The sequence below is a fragment of the Calonectris borealis genome, chromosome 16 (genome assembly GCF_964195595.1).
Source record: "Calonectris borealis chromosome 16, bCalBor7.hap1.2, whole genome shotgun sequence".
In the NCBI taxonomy this organism is placed as follows: domain Eukaryota; kingdom Metazoa; phylum Chordata; class Aves; order Procellariiformes; family Procellariidae; genus Calonectris; species Calonectris borealis.
In genome coordinates this window covers 14,071,402-14,087,439 of record NC_134327.1, presented here as the reverse complement: position 1 = coordinate 14,087,439, position 16,038 = coordinate 14,071,402, and the positions used below count along the sequence as shown (strand labels likewise).

The window sequence follows — 16,038 nt, the reverse complement described above, 5'->3', positions numbered from 1 at the left end:
TGGCTCTAACACGACACGCAGGTCTGTGCAGCTTCATGGACTTAAAAAGTGATTTGCTTTTAATTTGTCCTCCTAAGATCTGGCTCAGCAGGTTTTTGCCTCACTTTTCCACATGCAGCCTTCCTCCTCGTATCCTAGGCACTGCACTAAGAAGTCTTTGTACAAATCCTAAAAGGTAACTACAAATAATTCCAGTCATTCGCCTTTGGAAAAGATGACCCGCTAAACGGACAACAAAAAAGACATTCAGGTTAATTTGCTATTATTACTGGATTAAATGCTAGGCAGACAGAATTAAGAGTAGTAAGACAAAACCGTTCATCCTCCAAAATCATCACCTTAAGGGAACAATTCCCTTCAGGGAAATTGCCCAGCTGAATCTTCACATCCAGATCCTTAGAACTCCAGGTCTTCACCTGTCAACTTTAAGAAACTTTCAGTTAAGATAAACTTCTCCTGTTTTAAGGCCATAAAATATCAGTGCAGGGTTTTCCCGCTCTCTCTCTCAGAGTTAATTCCCTTAATATCCCTTTTTTAATCACTGCTAATGAGCATCAAAACAAAGAATCAGTTTTTCTTTTTTTTTTATTATTATTATTTCTAGCAGACAATTTACATAAAATTCCCCTTTTAAGTTAGTGATTCATAACTTCCTGCAATAAACTACTTAAGGAGCAGCTTTGGTAAAGAATGGAATGAAACAACCAACCAAAAAAAAAATAAAAAAGAACAATCACAGCTGATTTTGAAACCAACACAATTCACCAAATTTAGATTCAAAAGAAAATCTGCCAAGCTGTATTTTCTCAGTGTTTCCAAATATTCCACCTTCCTCCTCCCTTTTCGGGTTTGTGCAGATGTGGGAGCTGCATTCTGTCAAGCAGTTTGTCCTGCTAGATCACGGAAATCCATCTTTACATGATTCGTAGACCTTGAATAGAGGACTCTAAGGTCTTGAAAGAGAGAAAATCTTAATCACAATCTGCTACAGTATTCTGTGTTAAATAATTCAGTGTAAATGCTGATGCTAAGAAAAACAAGTAAAAACCCCAAATACTTGAGATTAGACTCACATTCAAGAGCCAGAGACCACTACAGTCATTCATTTCAAACTCATGCATATACAGACCAATGATTCCACCCCCTTCCCCTGAAACTGCATTAAAGCAGCTTATATATCACCTCAATTTCTTATTTGGCTCCTGTCCCCACCAGAGCTTTCTGGCATTATAGAATACAGACGAACTATTCTTCTCCTAAAAGGCAGTGCACAGCTCTCAGCAGCCTGGGGAGGCCAGCAGAGACCTCTGTTGGCCAGTCCTCAGCAAAGCAAGCACTTGCATTATTAAATCCTTTTAGGGTTTTCAATACAGTGCTTACTGCATTTTCTAACTGTTTGAAGTAACTTCTTACTATTTTGATGAGTTAATTATGAGAGGGCAGGACCATGTTCTGCAAAAAGAGCAGAGTCCAAAGGGATGGGAGCACGAAGGGGCAAGCAGGCCTTGTCATACCAATGATCTTTCCAGCCTGATTGTGGCTGAGGTAGAGGTCAGAGAAGGAAAGAATCAGTGAGCTTCCTACAGGGACATTAAGTGATTCCATTAAAAAATTAAGTCTGGATTAGCACCATCTGCTAAGCGAAGTATATCTGCATTTATGCTGAATCTTGGATCTGTCTTCCTTATGGAGTTCACTAATGGTCTTGAATATTCCAGTCTGGATTTCGTACTGCTAATAAAACCTCCGTTAGGGCTGAGCCCTAGAAGTTGATGCTAGAGATCAAAAAAACCCACCACCGCACCCAGTTCACATAAACATGGTAGTAAAAGCATACCTTGAAATCCCAGATGGTCATTGCTCCATCAATGCCGGTGGTGCAGAATTTACGACAATCTCGTTTGTCTATCTCATAAATAGACACTTGGCTGAAAACAGAGAGTGATAGCTGTAACACAGACACCCATTCCAGAGAGCGAAAAAGCTAGGAAATTTGGGCAGAATTCAACTCCTACTCTCTCAAAGGGAGACATGAGTATAGCAGAGCTTATGCTAGATTTTTGGTACAATGCTTTAGAAAAATAAGCAAAGAAAAAGGATGCTGAAAGCTCTTTTATCGTTTGGTGGCTGTGGCCTAAACATTTTCCTTGAATAAAGACAAATTGCTTCAGAAATGTCAGCATCCTCTGGGCTCACATACTTTTTTAAATGCAAGGATATTTTACTCGATTAACCCGAATCAATCCTTTTGATGAATAAATACACATGGAAATAACATCTGAAATAGGAAGCTGGTATGTGAATTCCTGTTTCAGGTGAATTTTGCTGACTAGATTTTGCACAGTGCTACCAACCTCTTGTGAACTATCTACATATTTGATAAGATAAACCGTGTTCAAGTTACAGAACACATTAAACATGAGCAAACAGAAGTAGCATGCATGCCACGCTAATGATTAACTTTACCAGCTTCCATGTAAGTCCCAGAAACAGACAGCTGTTAGTGAAAGACTAAAATGGAAATGGGATACCAGCTAAACCCATCCGGTATGGCAAATTTGAGCTCTCATAGGTTTGCGGGATATCCTGGGAAACCAAAGTGATGTGAGAGCGTTCCTTCCCCTCGTGTTGGCGGCCAAGACACTCACGTTATACTGTTTTGGTGCAGTGTCTCCAGGGTAGTGTTACGATCTTCTGTAGTGGCTCTTTTATCCATGTTTCGGAAGCGTTCCATAGCGGAAATATTGCGCTGGATGCTCTGTTTTGGAATGTCTAGTTTGGAAACGAAGGTCAACAAGCCACGGTCATCACAGTTAAAGAGCATCGGGCAGCAGTCGTGGCCCTGCAACCAGACATCATGAACGCATGTCAAGAAACATAACCAACATAATCACCATTTCGTTTTTCTGCTGCTGTTAATTGCAGAAATGCAAAGACTGACACTATGGAAGAGCTTGCTTATTACTAACTCGGTAATGTATGGTGCCTCTCCCTCTCCAAAACACTACAACACAAGGAGAAAATAATAGACACTTACAGCTGCCACCACGCTGTTCTCAGAGACAAATGACACACTCAGGAGTGGGAGGAACTCTGTTTTCAGCTGCGAAACCCTGAACACAAGAACATTTGTTAGAGGACTTCATTGAAACCCTCATCTTTGGCTCCAACAAAAAATAGAGACTGTTCCCACACATGGCTAATTGGAAAAGCAGTCAGTGTAGCTCAGTTGTCCTGAGGTGACACCAGAAGGTTGTAATTTATAATAAAAAGTTTTAACCTAATGAAAGTGTCCTGGAAGATCTATAACAAACATGAAGTTTTCCAGATGAAACATTGAAATTACCCAGCATCATGTGTAAACAGCAGCAAGAGTTTATAAAGAATACACCCCAAAAAAGGTTTAAATTGATGAAGCTATTCATTTCATTTGCAATATAAAATCACTTGAAATTTTAGTGCTTGACACCATCTTTTCAAGAGGAATAAGCCTGTATGTTAAATTAAGTCAACTTTTGTGATTTTTTAATAAATGAGAAAGGAATTCTAGAACTCTTCATAAGCAATGATATCCCCAGCCAGGTACTTATACAGCTAATAAGTAGCAGAAAGAGCATACTTACATCATATTTTTTGAGGCATCAGCAACTGACACAGTACTATCATGACTGACCCAGGCTAGGCGGTTACCGCTGGCAGAAAAGCTGACACTATGCACCCATCCGCCACTTCCAGCACCCCCAAATTCTGACATCAGCTGCCCAAAAGGCATTTTGGAGCCCCATGGTGTACTGGCTGGTTTTTCATCCACTTCCTTAATGTAAGCAGAAAACACCCTGCAAATATAAGATTTCAGCATGAAGAAAGACAAAAAAAAAACCTCCTGGGAGCTGCATATACATTTCATATTGGAAACAACCAGATTCTAATTCTAATTCTACCAAAATAAAATACTACGGTATCTTTAAACAAGCCACTAGCAGCTGGGAAGCTTCAGTATACAGAGAGAAAACAATAGTACAAAGGATGGAATGCATACAGGTTTCTCATAGATGTTGTGTCTTCTATCTTTCTCCTTTTTTCCAGAAGATGGCACAAAAACATACATTGTCATTGCATTTTCCACTGTGCTAAGATTTCCCTTTCCTCCTTTTGCAGTGCTAATAACTCCCAGAGTCAATTCTTCAGTTAGAGAAAAACGATGAATTGCGCTGTATAATTAGAAGCTAATACAAACACCTACAAAATTACCCACTTTTTAAGAACATTCACTTTTTAGCAGGATTTCAAAGAAAGAAAACCGATGTTCAAATGCCAGCAAAGGGGCTCTGAACCATCTTATTCTGGCTCATTACTGAAAGAATGCCTTGAAAACCTGAAATACCACAATGTTTTTATAGTTTTTTTCCCAGCACTACAATTTTCAAGATATGTTTAAATAGAAAGCCTCCCCCTTTCATCAAATTCCTTCTGCATGATTCAGACATGCCACAATATGGTGTTCTTGACTGTTACCATGGAAGTTACTGGGACGTCACAAACATAGGATTAGAATCCATTGAACAGGAGGAGCAAGTGAGCTACGCCATACTACTACCAGAGAAACATTTCAGTATAAATGAAAAACCGTGATCCAATATTCATGGTTGCAGTCAAACACAAAAGGGAATTATTTTATAGTGAGTTTAAGGAAATGTTGCTCCTTCTCCCTGTTTTTTAAATCTTTTACATGTGTGGGGTATGCACTTCAAAAGGTACCTATATTCAGCTTATTCAAATGAAGCTGATAATTTGGAACAAGAAGGGTTTAACTGCAGCTATATTAGGTGCAGATTTTCAGAGAATTAAGTATGAATTTATATTTGGCTCTATCAGTTTAAATATAATCTAATGATAATCCTTCAATAAACTTAATTTTATGGAGACATCTAAAAGGTCGGTTCTCTTAACGTATGGAAATAGGACAAGATGTTTAAAGCAACAGCCTTTGACAAAAGGCAGAAAAATAATTCCTAATAGTGAAAGACCGCGAAGATAACCGTTAGTTAAAAAAAAAAAAAAGTCTTTTCCCTTACTAAAGTCTCCTGCTCTTTTAAAATTAAAATAATCTCAGCTTGAAGGCTCCAGCATTGAAAGACCATTGGGAAATGACTTTAATTCCCACACCAACATTGTTCCAGCAAGAATATAAAATTCACACCTATGCGGTGCTGTTAGCTATATATATATATATATATATACACACACACACATATTTCTAAAGACAAATGTAAGAGGAGCTCATCTAGGCCAGCCACCAAAAAAACTCTGCTGAATACCTATCAACTTGGAGCCTCTTCTGCCCTCCATTCTTTTTCCAAAATGTCTCCCACTTAGCTGCTTATTAGTTGGCAGTGGCTCTGGCAGATCCATTTCATAATTTTCTTCAGAACCACCTATCAGAACAGATGCATACTTCAGGCCCAGATATCTTTATTATCTTTAATATGTAACTGAACATTCCCTAGAACTGGAATTCTAGAGATCTGTATTCATCATTTACCAAAGAGGATATTCTTTCATGGTGTTGGGGAAGAAATAGAAACAAAAACCCAGTACCAATCTCCATCGCTTTTCCTTTCTTTAATATTTCTATATGGAGATTTCTATGATAAAAGCAGCAAAATTATTAAATGATTCATCCTAAAGTACAATGTTAAGCAAGAGCAGAAAGTTTCCCAAATGTTTTAAACCAGGATCTGTTTTTTTCAAAATATATACCATTTTTCAGAGAAATAAGATGCAGGACAGAATGAGTTTTCTCATGAGAAACAAAAGACTAAGCAAGTCTTCTAGAGAACGCTCCTAGGAAATTAACTGAACCATATCTTGACTTTCTCCCTCCCTCAAAAAAAACCCAAAAAACCAAACCCAAAAAAACCCAAAACCTATACTGAACAGAAAATAATTCAAGTCTAACTTCTCAACCAAAACAGGAAAGAGGAGATAATCAGGGATGCAACGTACATAATAAGCGCTGAACAAAGCCTGTAGCTGAAGTCCAAAGTAACAGACATATATATATATATATATATATATATGTATCAGCTGACCTAATGTCAGAGTCCCAAGATGCTTTATGAACACACACAAAAAAATTTCCACATGTGAAAACAGCTGCTTCTGGAAGATGAATGAGTACGTTTTACAACACATTTTTTGTGAAAGGAAGTAAACATGTATAGTTTATCTAATTAGAACTGGAGATAAGGCAGGGAAGGGAGACAACTCTCCTCCACTTCCCAGTTTCCATTTAACATCGCTCCTTACATAAAAAGTTATCAAAGGATTGAATTTAGATGCATGGGTTTCATTCTGAAATAAGGAATGTAATAGTTGGTCCCACCTCCCCCTCCCACTTCTTCTTAGTCATTTTTAGTACACACTTTGAAGCATAAAAATTGCCTATTACGTAAAGAATTTAAGAAAAGAAGCTTTCATTATTATTCAAGGTACAAGTGATTAAGTAAAATAAAATCAACCAATCAATTAAGTAAAATAAAGTCAACCACTCTGCAGACAGTTCCCCATGCAGACTTCATTGCACCTTCATTCACCTATCCCTCATGCTGTAATTTCACAATCAGTTTGAAAGACTACGCCATCCATCTCACATGCCAATCTGTTTTTATCAGCCATTTTTTTTTAATGCTCTTCAAAAATGTATTTTGTTGCATGGAGTTTCAGGAGGATCGATTCCTTGACCCTGCTCACCACAGGGCTGCAAGAACGTTAAAGCTAGCACAGGCGAAGGGGAGAGAACAAGTGACTCGGGGAAGAAAAAGATGAGACATTGCCTTTGGAAGTGCCAAGTTACTCTGAATTTTGGAACTGCACCATTAGGATATTGTTTTTTAAACTCTAACTAGCAGTGTTGGTGTTCTACAAGATAGCACCTGATAGTCTAATTTCAGCCTAACAACTAGATCTTAGCACTCAGTGCACCCATAGTAGTACTACTACTGTGTACTGCTAGTAAGGAAACCCACCAGATCATTAAATTCAGTCATGTCCCTCAACAAATAAATGTTAGTACTCCAAAGTCTGCACGCAGTAGCACCAAAGCCAGTGTCTCTTAAGCTGGGTATTTTATTATGGTAACAACAACATTATGCAATGAGCCGTCTTCTATTCTGGTAGCAAATGCATGATCAACATGCTCATGCTACCGACTGACTTGAACCAGTAAACCGAATTGATTTACAGATGCTTTATTTTCTCTCACCTGCACTTGAAGTCACAGGATCCAGCAGCCAGCAAAACATTGTTGGGGTGCCAGTCCAGGCTAAGGACAGTGGAACGAATGGGCTTTTTAATGTGTTTGCTCACCCACCTAAATGAAAAGAGAGACAAAATTATATGAAAATATTTTACCAGACTCCCCCAAACCCATTAAACACTCCTTAAAAAGATCATCCCTTGCCAATGACTAAACACATCAGTTTTGCAATAAAACTCACATTCTGCCTAAATCTTTCGTATTGCCTTGTACAGTCTGTGAACTTTATATGCTCATCTTAATTAAAATTTTAAAGATTATAAACAAATTCATGTTAAATATGTATCTCTTCACCTGAATCCTATTCCCCTTCTAACTCATTTTTATAATGCATCGGACTGAACTCCTTAATGTGAATTTTGCTCAGTAATTGGATGGTCCCTTACATCCTGAACATGAACAAGAGCTCGGCTTTGACCATGATATTGAGCTAAGAAGCGCTATTTTCTTAGATCACTAAGTACACTTCCTCTCCAGCTCCTTCCAGTGAGTTCTACAGTCATCTCTCTTACCTATTGACTTCTCTACTGTTTAATAATACAATAACTATAAAACACAACAACTAAATGGATGAACTGCCAATGATATGACTCGTGTACACATCTCAATTATTTGAAGTACAGTGAAAAGTGGTCCTGATGTTGAATGCGTCGATATTAGCCTAAATATGTCTCAGCAGATTTGGTTTGTTTGAACTGTTTACAAAATAGTAATGAAATCTGTTATTCACTTGAATGGCCTTTGGGATGATGGTGCTTTTTCTTTGAATTTACTTCCACCAGGCACAAGCAGTTTTAAGGATCGCATTAAATTATTTGTCTTCAACATATGGGTTTTGATTCTTCTGCAGACAAGTGAGGCAGAGAAAAATGTTAAGAACTGAGTATGTTGGAAAGCATAAAAGTCCAAAACAATCTTTAAAATGTATTTTGCAGATGGTATCATTGTTTACCATCTCCACATGGAAGACTGCACACAGAACGGTGGGCACAGACACCTGTGTTTTTACGCATGTTTATGCAACCCAAAGTAATAGACACTCAACATACTGATTTCACCTACAGATGATATGGTAAATGTAGCTCCAACACATACAGCTACAAATGTAGCTCGTTAAAAATCAGAAACACTAAGTTTAGATGCCAAAGAGAAGAAAATGGTGGAAATATCTGTGATAGTCCTGCCTGAAATCTAGAACTGTGACAAGAATATATGACAGAATGCAGAACAGGTAGATGACAAGCTTGAACATCTTCTAATAGACCACCCTGGAGATAAGTGAAAGATGTGAATTCTTTAACGACAAGAAATGGCCCAAAATAATCTATACGGAAGAAAGATTCAAGTCAAGCTTTTTTCATTCATTCTGGAAGGAGGTAGGGGGTGGGAACATTTCTCTTTTTTCAATCATACAGTTGTGGTAAAGAAATTTGTACTCTGCAGAAATTCTTGCACTTTTAGAAAAGCGACATATGTTTATGGCAGTCAGCCGGAACACATCCATGCCAACACGTATAACCTGAAAATAGGCTAAGTCCAAGGCCTTTAGGTGCTACACCAGAGTAAAGAAGTAAAAGAGGGAACCCTACCCCTAAGATGTAAAAAGTCCATGGAAGAACTGATGAGGCCTATCCCTCTATATTTCCTGAAGATTTTAGGAATTGGGAAAATAGTAACCTGGTTACCAGCATTAAACTCCAGGCTTTAGCTTTCCCGTGCAGACCTTAGAGGTATAAATGGAAATTAAACTCAAGCAGCTCACCAGTCATTTTCAGATTCAAAGTAGCACACAGATATAAGTCGAGCTCCACTTCCCACAGCAAATTTATTCTCCAAGGGAGACCATTTCACAAAGGTGGCTGCACGATTAATTCTCAGGATCACAAGGGTTGGTTTCCACACGCCGTCTTTCTGACTCCAGACATAGGCATTACGGTCTGCACCGCAAGTTACAATGCGATCGCTTTTGGGAGCCCAGTCAATACCTGCAATTTAGAGTTCACATTAATAAACTTTCCCCTTTACACTGTTTGCTTTACAGTAAGCCAAACCAGAGACAACCTCACAGCCTTCTACTACAGAAAGAGTTATTACTGTTATGTTAGTATTCCCCTTCTTCACTTATTCTCCAGGCACCATTTTAAACTGTTAGGCATATCAGTTTCTCCCACTAGCTTTCATCAAAATCGCAGATCCCAAAATTCCAGATTGCACAGAGAATTTGCCCGCTAAGGAAGCCCTCTGACGGCTGGCCAACAGGTGGAGCTCTGCAGACTGGCTAAGGCCTGTCCGCCCGCAGACTTCAAACCACTGATTTCTGCAAGAGACCTGCTTCAACAGCTGAAACCCAGCAATTCTAAAACTATGCACAAACCTCTAACATAGCTGTCTGCTTGCTGCCAGACCGCAGTCATGATCTAAAAGTTAGACAGCAGGGGTTTTTTTTGGTTAGAAGTTATCAATCTTTATGTACTGATACAATCCTTACATCTTTTCCACGCCTATTTCAGCTGTGCCATGAGAAAGAAACGTTTACCAAGAAAAAATAAATTCAAAGACTAAAACGAAGCCTTTGATAAGTCTGCCATTGCTTCTTTCTTCATTTCTCCTATGCAATGAAAGATGTTCTCAACTGGAAAGTCTTACGGCAACATTATTTTTCATCTCTTCTTTAGCATCCTTCTTTGAGATGCAGAGTGCAATCCTTAACTCTTCTGCCACAAAATTATATTTCAATGGTTTTTCATAACTGTGTCCTGTATTCAAAACATTCCTTAAGCACACAAATTGAAAAAAGGATAAAAGTTATGGAAAGAATTTGTACTAATTTTACCATATTATTCATATATGGTCTACCTCAAAATAGGCTTATGCTTAAAAAGTTCAATTTTGAAGAGGTTGGTAGCCTGAAATCATAGTTACACAAGTCAATCTAGCACTGCCTTTGAAAGGGGGACCATCCTGCCTCTTTTTACTTCTCTTTCCCACCACCTCCTTTGCACCAGCACCAGTGTTATTCTGACCCATGGCAAGTTCAGCTTTTTAGCTTAGCAGAAAACTAAGCCAGCAAAAAGAGTGAATAATGCTCTTCCTGTAAGCGAACAGAAGCAGCTCACCACAAATCTCTGAATCAAGACACAGAGGCAAGACAAGGGACTTCGTCCCTTGTGATCAGAAGCTGGAGTGGCAGCAGTTGAATCACTCCTGTCAGAGGCAACAAGCGGTTTGATCAGTCTATCTCCTGCGTCTAACCACAGTTTAAGTCTACTCTTTACAACAACCACAGCATTTAGTATTCCAAAGGTATACGCTATGGAGGAAAGCAGAGAGAGCTCTTTTCCCAAGTCATGAATATTTGGCTTCTAACACTAACAGGTACAAGTAAAATGCAGAGAAATGTCTTTGGGGAACAGCACATCATTTGTAAATTCAGCCCAAGTGACTCTTTACAAAAGAGCACGTACAGTTGTGGTCTTTGACAGCAAGAATCAGATAAATTGAATAAAGTTCCTGCAAAATGCTGTTAGGCAGATACTTCTGCCCATTAGTGAGCTGAGAACAGAATAAAGGATATTGCTGTTTTGGGCAAGTGCTTGTATTAATTACTTTCATTTCCTTAGAGAATAAAGCCCTTATAAAAATATCACCATGAAAAAATATAAAAGACTACCACAGGACAATCACATTTTAAAAATAACACCTTGTGACTCATCATGGCAGCTCTTCTTACATTTTCAGTGTGGATCTACAGATACTCAGGGCCTGCAGTAAAATGTGCTCACTGATGGTCTGTCACAAGTCCAGGACTGACCACTTCAAGTCTTTATACAGTCCCTAAAAAAGGATATTTATTGCTGTTGGAAGCCACAAACCAATGCAACAGTTGTATATTTGATGAAGTTTTAATACTAGCACTTGAAAAGGAGCAGCGTGTATCACCAGGAGAGTTTGTGACACAACCAGATTACTTCAGTAGACTGAAAGTTTATTCTCCTTATGTCATTACGGATGAAAAATAAGCAATAGGTAAGAAAGAAAGGCTCAGTTACTCTACCGAAATGTCTGGAAATGAAACAGGGCTTTTCTTCCTAACATTCATTGCATGCAGTCCAGAAAAATGCCGCAAAGCGCTCTGTAAGTGGGAATGCCAACCTATAAAAAGATCTATTTACTCAACACTTGCAGATTTCCTGTTCAGATTCTCAACTGGGGAAAACAGGGGGCAGGCAAACTTAATGTCTGGCACAGCACAATCTTCTCTTACCTGTAATGTGTCCATTGTGTTCCTTTAGCTCATGAGCCTTTACCCACTGGTTTCCGCTCTTCTTGTAGATGTGGACTTCATGATTATTAGGGCTAATGGCAATCTCTTGAAGAAGAAATAAAGCAATCCAATAGTCAGAAGGCTTTTTAATAACAAATGCTTTACTTGGAAAGACTTTTCCAATCTATTCTCAAATTTCAGAGCATTAATCTGGGTCAGAGCATGGGTTTTGTAAACAAAGGGCCAACACCCCTGGATAATCTCAAATAATTATGGTCATAACATAGTCATGAGTATAGTGCACAGAAAGATAATATATTTGAACATGACAACCCACGTTCTAGTAGAAAACTAGGCTATTAAAAGAAAGGGCTGGTTTGGAGTACAGAAATGGAGGGTCAATGAGGGTAAGGGGCTAGGTCATTCTCATGAGGTGTGGACCAAGAGGCAAAGTTTTCGGGAACACTAGTAAGACTAGATCTGCTCATACACCAGAGTTCCAGTAATGGGTTTAGAAAAGTTCAGATTTAGGAGATGCGTGCTTTTTGGATCATAAGTGGAACATTTAACATGCAGCACTATGTATTTGACCGTACCTTCCCTAAACATGATCCAGAACATTACAAGGTCATAAACTGACAGCAAAGAGAAAATAGCAATTGAAAAAAAATTAAAAATTGAAACATATTACTTACGAGTACGGTCTCTGTTCCATGCATGGCAGGTGATTGGCTCTAGTAAAAACTGATGTAGAGACATTCCGAGTTAAAGATATTCCTATGTTGTAAAAATTGAAAAAGCTGAAAGGTGTAAAATTGAAAACAAAACACTTCAAAATTAGATAATTATTAAAACAAAATCAGCCTTCAACATTTACCAAGGTTGTTTCAGTCCAGTAGTACAATTTACTTACAGAAGATCATAACTTACTCAGTAAATATGTTAAGGCTGCTAAAGGGTTGTCTTTGCCGTATACCCTGATATCTTCAGTAGGCTGATGAATTTTAACTGTCCTGCTTACTATACCTAATTGCAATTGATCCAAAAGCCATATACGCGTGCTCCTTAGCACATACTCACAGACGAGAGAGTGGGTTCTTAGGAAATCTAACAAACCTAATAATTTTACTATGGAAATAGAATACTTGGGGGGAAAAAAAAAATCTAGGGGCATAGCTCAGTGAATTGATTCAAAATCCTGACATGTATCAGGCTCACACGCTGTACTACAATAAAATCTTTTTCTTATTCTTTTTCAGATGTTAAATTGGTGTCTCCAGAACATTGATACGTAACTGTAATCTGCTGATGTATTATTTCATAAAGTCATTTATATGTATCATAGGGAAAAATTATTAAGATTAGTAATTAACTAATTACTAATTTCTTCAAATTAATTCTAGCACTAAACTGTTTTATAGTTTGGCTTTTGCCCCCATGAGATTCAAACACAAAAGAACAAGCTGAATCATTCTAGTTTGTAAGTATTTAATTTGTTTAAAAAAAAGCCAGATACCTAGCTTTTTCTTTAACTTATGACTGCTACAAGAGACAGTGCTGAACATCTGCAATTGGAAGTGCACCAACCCGCAAATACAAAGTTGTTTAAAATATTATATTGTATTCTATGTCCTGTACTAACCAAGGGCAGCATAAATGGATGGAAGATAACATCGTAAAAACTCAGGGTCACCTGTAATAATTAAAATGTGCATAGTTCAATACATACAACTTGGATTTGTCAATTCCTTCCATATATTCCACTCATTTTCATAGTAATTTATCCTTGGCTGATGGATCAAAGTCTTTTTACCCCTACATATACATCTAAAAAGAATTATCTCTGTGATGTCATTCCAAGACATCCACACCCATTATAGCCTGAAATTACAACATACCCAAGTATGGCCATGTTAGCAGAGGGTGGAGACTTCAGGACAAGGTAGGAATTTGGAAGCAAACAGGAAATGAACGGCAGTCCAACAGAAACTCAGGAGTGAATGAAAGATGAGTACATTCTTACGGAGCTTAGCAATTACTATCACACCACTACTTTAACAAATACGCTGAAAGCGCTGAATCTTGGAGCAGAGATGACACAGTACTTCGCCAATGCAAATAACTGGAGAGACTTTTTTTCTTTTTTTTTTTTTTTAAAGAAATCAAGCACTATTATTTTAAAGAAATATAACTTACTGTTACACTTCAAATGTACTTCAAATATAACTTTTAACTATATGAGCTTTAAGTCCAGTTCACAATTTTAACCAGCATGATTTTCATGGTTCTTCTAATAATCATATTCTACCAATCAAATGAAGCTATTAAATATATGCACTCCTAAGCAAAATAATCGATTACTTTTTATTAATGTGAAAACGTTGACATAATCCGAGTTACCTTTGACCTTGAACAGCCATGATTTGAGATTCCATGTGTTAATATAAGCAAAACACAACTGCAAATTGCTTTTTCCACGATCTTGCTTTAGTTCATGCCAACATTCAGTAGCAGTACATTTCCATATACAGGAAAAGTTGAAGAGCTGTTTTACCAACAAGGAATGCTTAGCCTTTTCTACTCTTTCCGAAATAAAATGTAAAAATATCCAATCTCCCCTCCCCAAGGAACACAGCTATTTTGAAACGCTTTCTAATACAACCCTGGTATTTTCTCCACAGATTGGCACTACATATGAATGATATGGTCCCATCCTAAACTCTAGCTCAGAGGGTTTTACTAACCTACATGCTGTTCCCAAAGACAGCCTAGACAAGCAATATGATCCATTCCTTCCCATTGAGTTTCCTGAGCACTGTAACTTGTAGCGAGCGACTGTTTTCCATTTTGGTTTGGTAACAAACTCATAAAAAACCACAGTGGTGATAATCTCAAAAAGCACTACTATTTCTGTCATCTGATAGTTGCAGTGCTATTTTCTTTGGGAAGATAAATCTTAATGAAGTCTTCCAGTTATATTTATTCCTTACCAACACACAGACAAAATCAAACTCATATTTCACAAGAGAAAATGCAACTGCCTTTATGAGTCTTGATATAATTCGTATGTAGTAAACCCCTCAATGCCTTCCTGTCAGCCAACCTCAGAATCTCACACAGGGAAGACACTGTTATGATAACTTTGTCAGCCAAGTCCTTAACGTAGCTATTCCTGATCTTTTTTTGAAATGCAAAGTAACTGTCCTTGAGTTTCAACAAAATTAAAAAAAAAAGAAGAAGCCTTGCACCTTTCTACAGCAAGAGTTCTTTCAGTATGTTGACTGAAAAGATCAAGGTTGGGAAGTACAGGACTCAGCTGTTGTCATCTCTCAATGGGGTGAGAAATATGTGGTATAAGGCCATCCCTGGACAAGCAACTAGCGAGGATGCAGACTCAGAAGTGGAGACAGCAAGTGTATGTGTGTGAGAGAGAGAAAGGGATCTTTTTAATCCTTGCCTATTTTCAGAGCACCTACATCACGTTCAAACATCTGGAAGAGAAGTGCCTATAATTAAGGGCTGCCTCCTACTACTGTCATTCCCTTCCAAGTCACTCAGCGCAGCTTTCCCAAGAGGGTGACTTCTCACAGGCAAGCCTACTGACACAGGACACCATTAGCATTATAAAGCCGACCGGTTTGGGATGGATTGCGGGCTGCGGCCCTGCCCCGCGCTGATAACACAGGTGCACAGCGCTGCTGCGGAGGCCACGGCGGGGCAGGGGCAGGAGGCAAGGCAGGAGCTGCCCCGTCGAGGCCCGCCCGGCTGCTCCCTCCCCCGCCTTATCCATCCCCCCGTGCGGCCCCGTCCCTTCAGAGCAAGGAGCATGAGGGGTCCCCATCGCCTCACCCTCAGAAGGCTGCCTCCAAGCCCCGCCGTGCAGCTACAGGGCTGGGCACGGCCTCCCACTCCCGGGCAGGCCGGGGCTAAGGTGACTCCCCCCGGCCATCCCCTCAGCACCGGCGGGCCTGCAGGCTCCCCCCATCCCTCTCCGGGCGGGGGCAGGCCGGCCCAGCGGCGCCGCGGAGAGACGCCCCCGGCGCGGGGACTCACCTGAGGCGGCGGGAGCGGAGCGGGACTCGCGGACTCTGGTCAGTCAACGCGACTCCGCTCCGGGCGGCGGGAGAGGGAGCGGCCGGCGGCGGAGGCCGAGGGGGGGGCCCGGCACTGACAAGGGAGCCAGGAAACGCGCTCTGCGCCTGCGCGCCGCCCGCCGGCCGCCCCGCGGGCTGCGCCTGCGCGGCCGCCGCGCTGCAGGGGCGGGGGAAGCCGGGGCGCGCCGGGGAGCCGCTCTGCGCCTGCGCGGCGGGAGGGCTGGCGGGGCCGCGCGCCGTGCCCGCGCTTCACACAAAGGCGGCGGGCGGGCGGGGGCGGCGAGAGCGTGCGCATGCGCAATGAGGTGTTCGTCCCCCTCACGGGGGGGTGGAAGGGGAAGGCGCTAAGTTCTCCCAGGGAA

General features: G+C 40.1%; 1 protein-coding gene across 2 annotated transcripts; it reads right to left on the bottom strand.

Moving 5' to 3' along the window:
• Nucleotides 1-571: 571 nt before the first annotated feature.
• Nucleotides 572-15,819, bottom strand: ARPC1A (actin related protein 2/3 complex subunit 1A). Of its 2 annotated transcripts, none has more exons than XM_075165373.1 (10): nt 15,636-15,819; nt 12,278-12,382; nt 11,583-11,687; nt 9,081-9,303; nt 7,265-7,372; nt 3,624-3,836; nt 3,038-3,113; nt 2,649-2,842; nt 1,838-1,928; nt 572-953 (listed from the first exon to the last, which is right to left on the bottom strand). In XM_075165373.1, exons 2-10 carry the CDS (start codon nt 12,339-12,341, stop codon nt 915-917), a joined length of 1,113 nt encoding a protein of 370 aa, XP_075021474.1. In that variant the 5' UTR covers nt 12,342-12,382; nt 15,636-15,819; the 3' UTR covers nt 572-914. The 2 variants fall into 2 exon arrangements, with proteins under 2 accessions (XP_075021474.1, XP_075021476.1); XM_075165375.1 differs by having other exon boundaries at nt 12,278-12,359; nt 15,636-15,813.
• Between the last annotated feature and the right edge of the window lie 219 nt (nt 15,820-16,038).

What these genes read in the sequence shown, in the direction of transcription:
- ARPC1A (XM_075165373.1), bottom strand. Translation starts at nt 12,341, where the DNA reads ATGTCTCTACATCAGTTTTTACTAGAGCCAATCACCTGCCATGCATGG. An exon ending in ACACAATGGACACATTACAG is followed by an intron (nt 9,304 to 11,582) that starts GTAAGAGAAGAT and finishes TCTAAATTGCAG; the next exon opens with GTATTGACTGGGCTCCCAAA. An exon ending in TCCTGTGACTTCAAGTGCAG is followed by an intron (nt 3,837 to 7,264) that starts GTGAGAGAAAAT and finishes TTATATTTGCAG; the next exon opens with GGTGTTTTCTGCTTACATTA.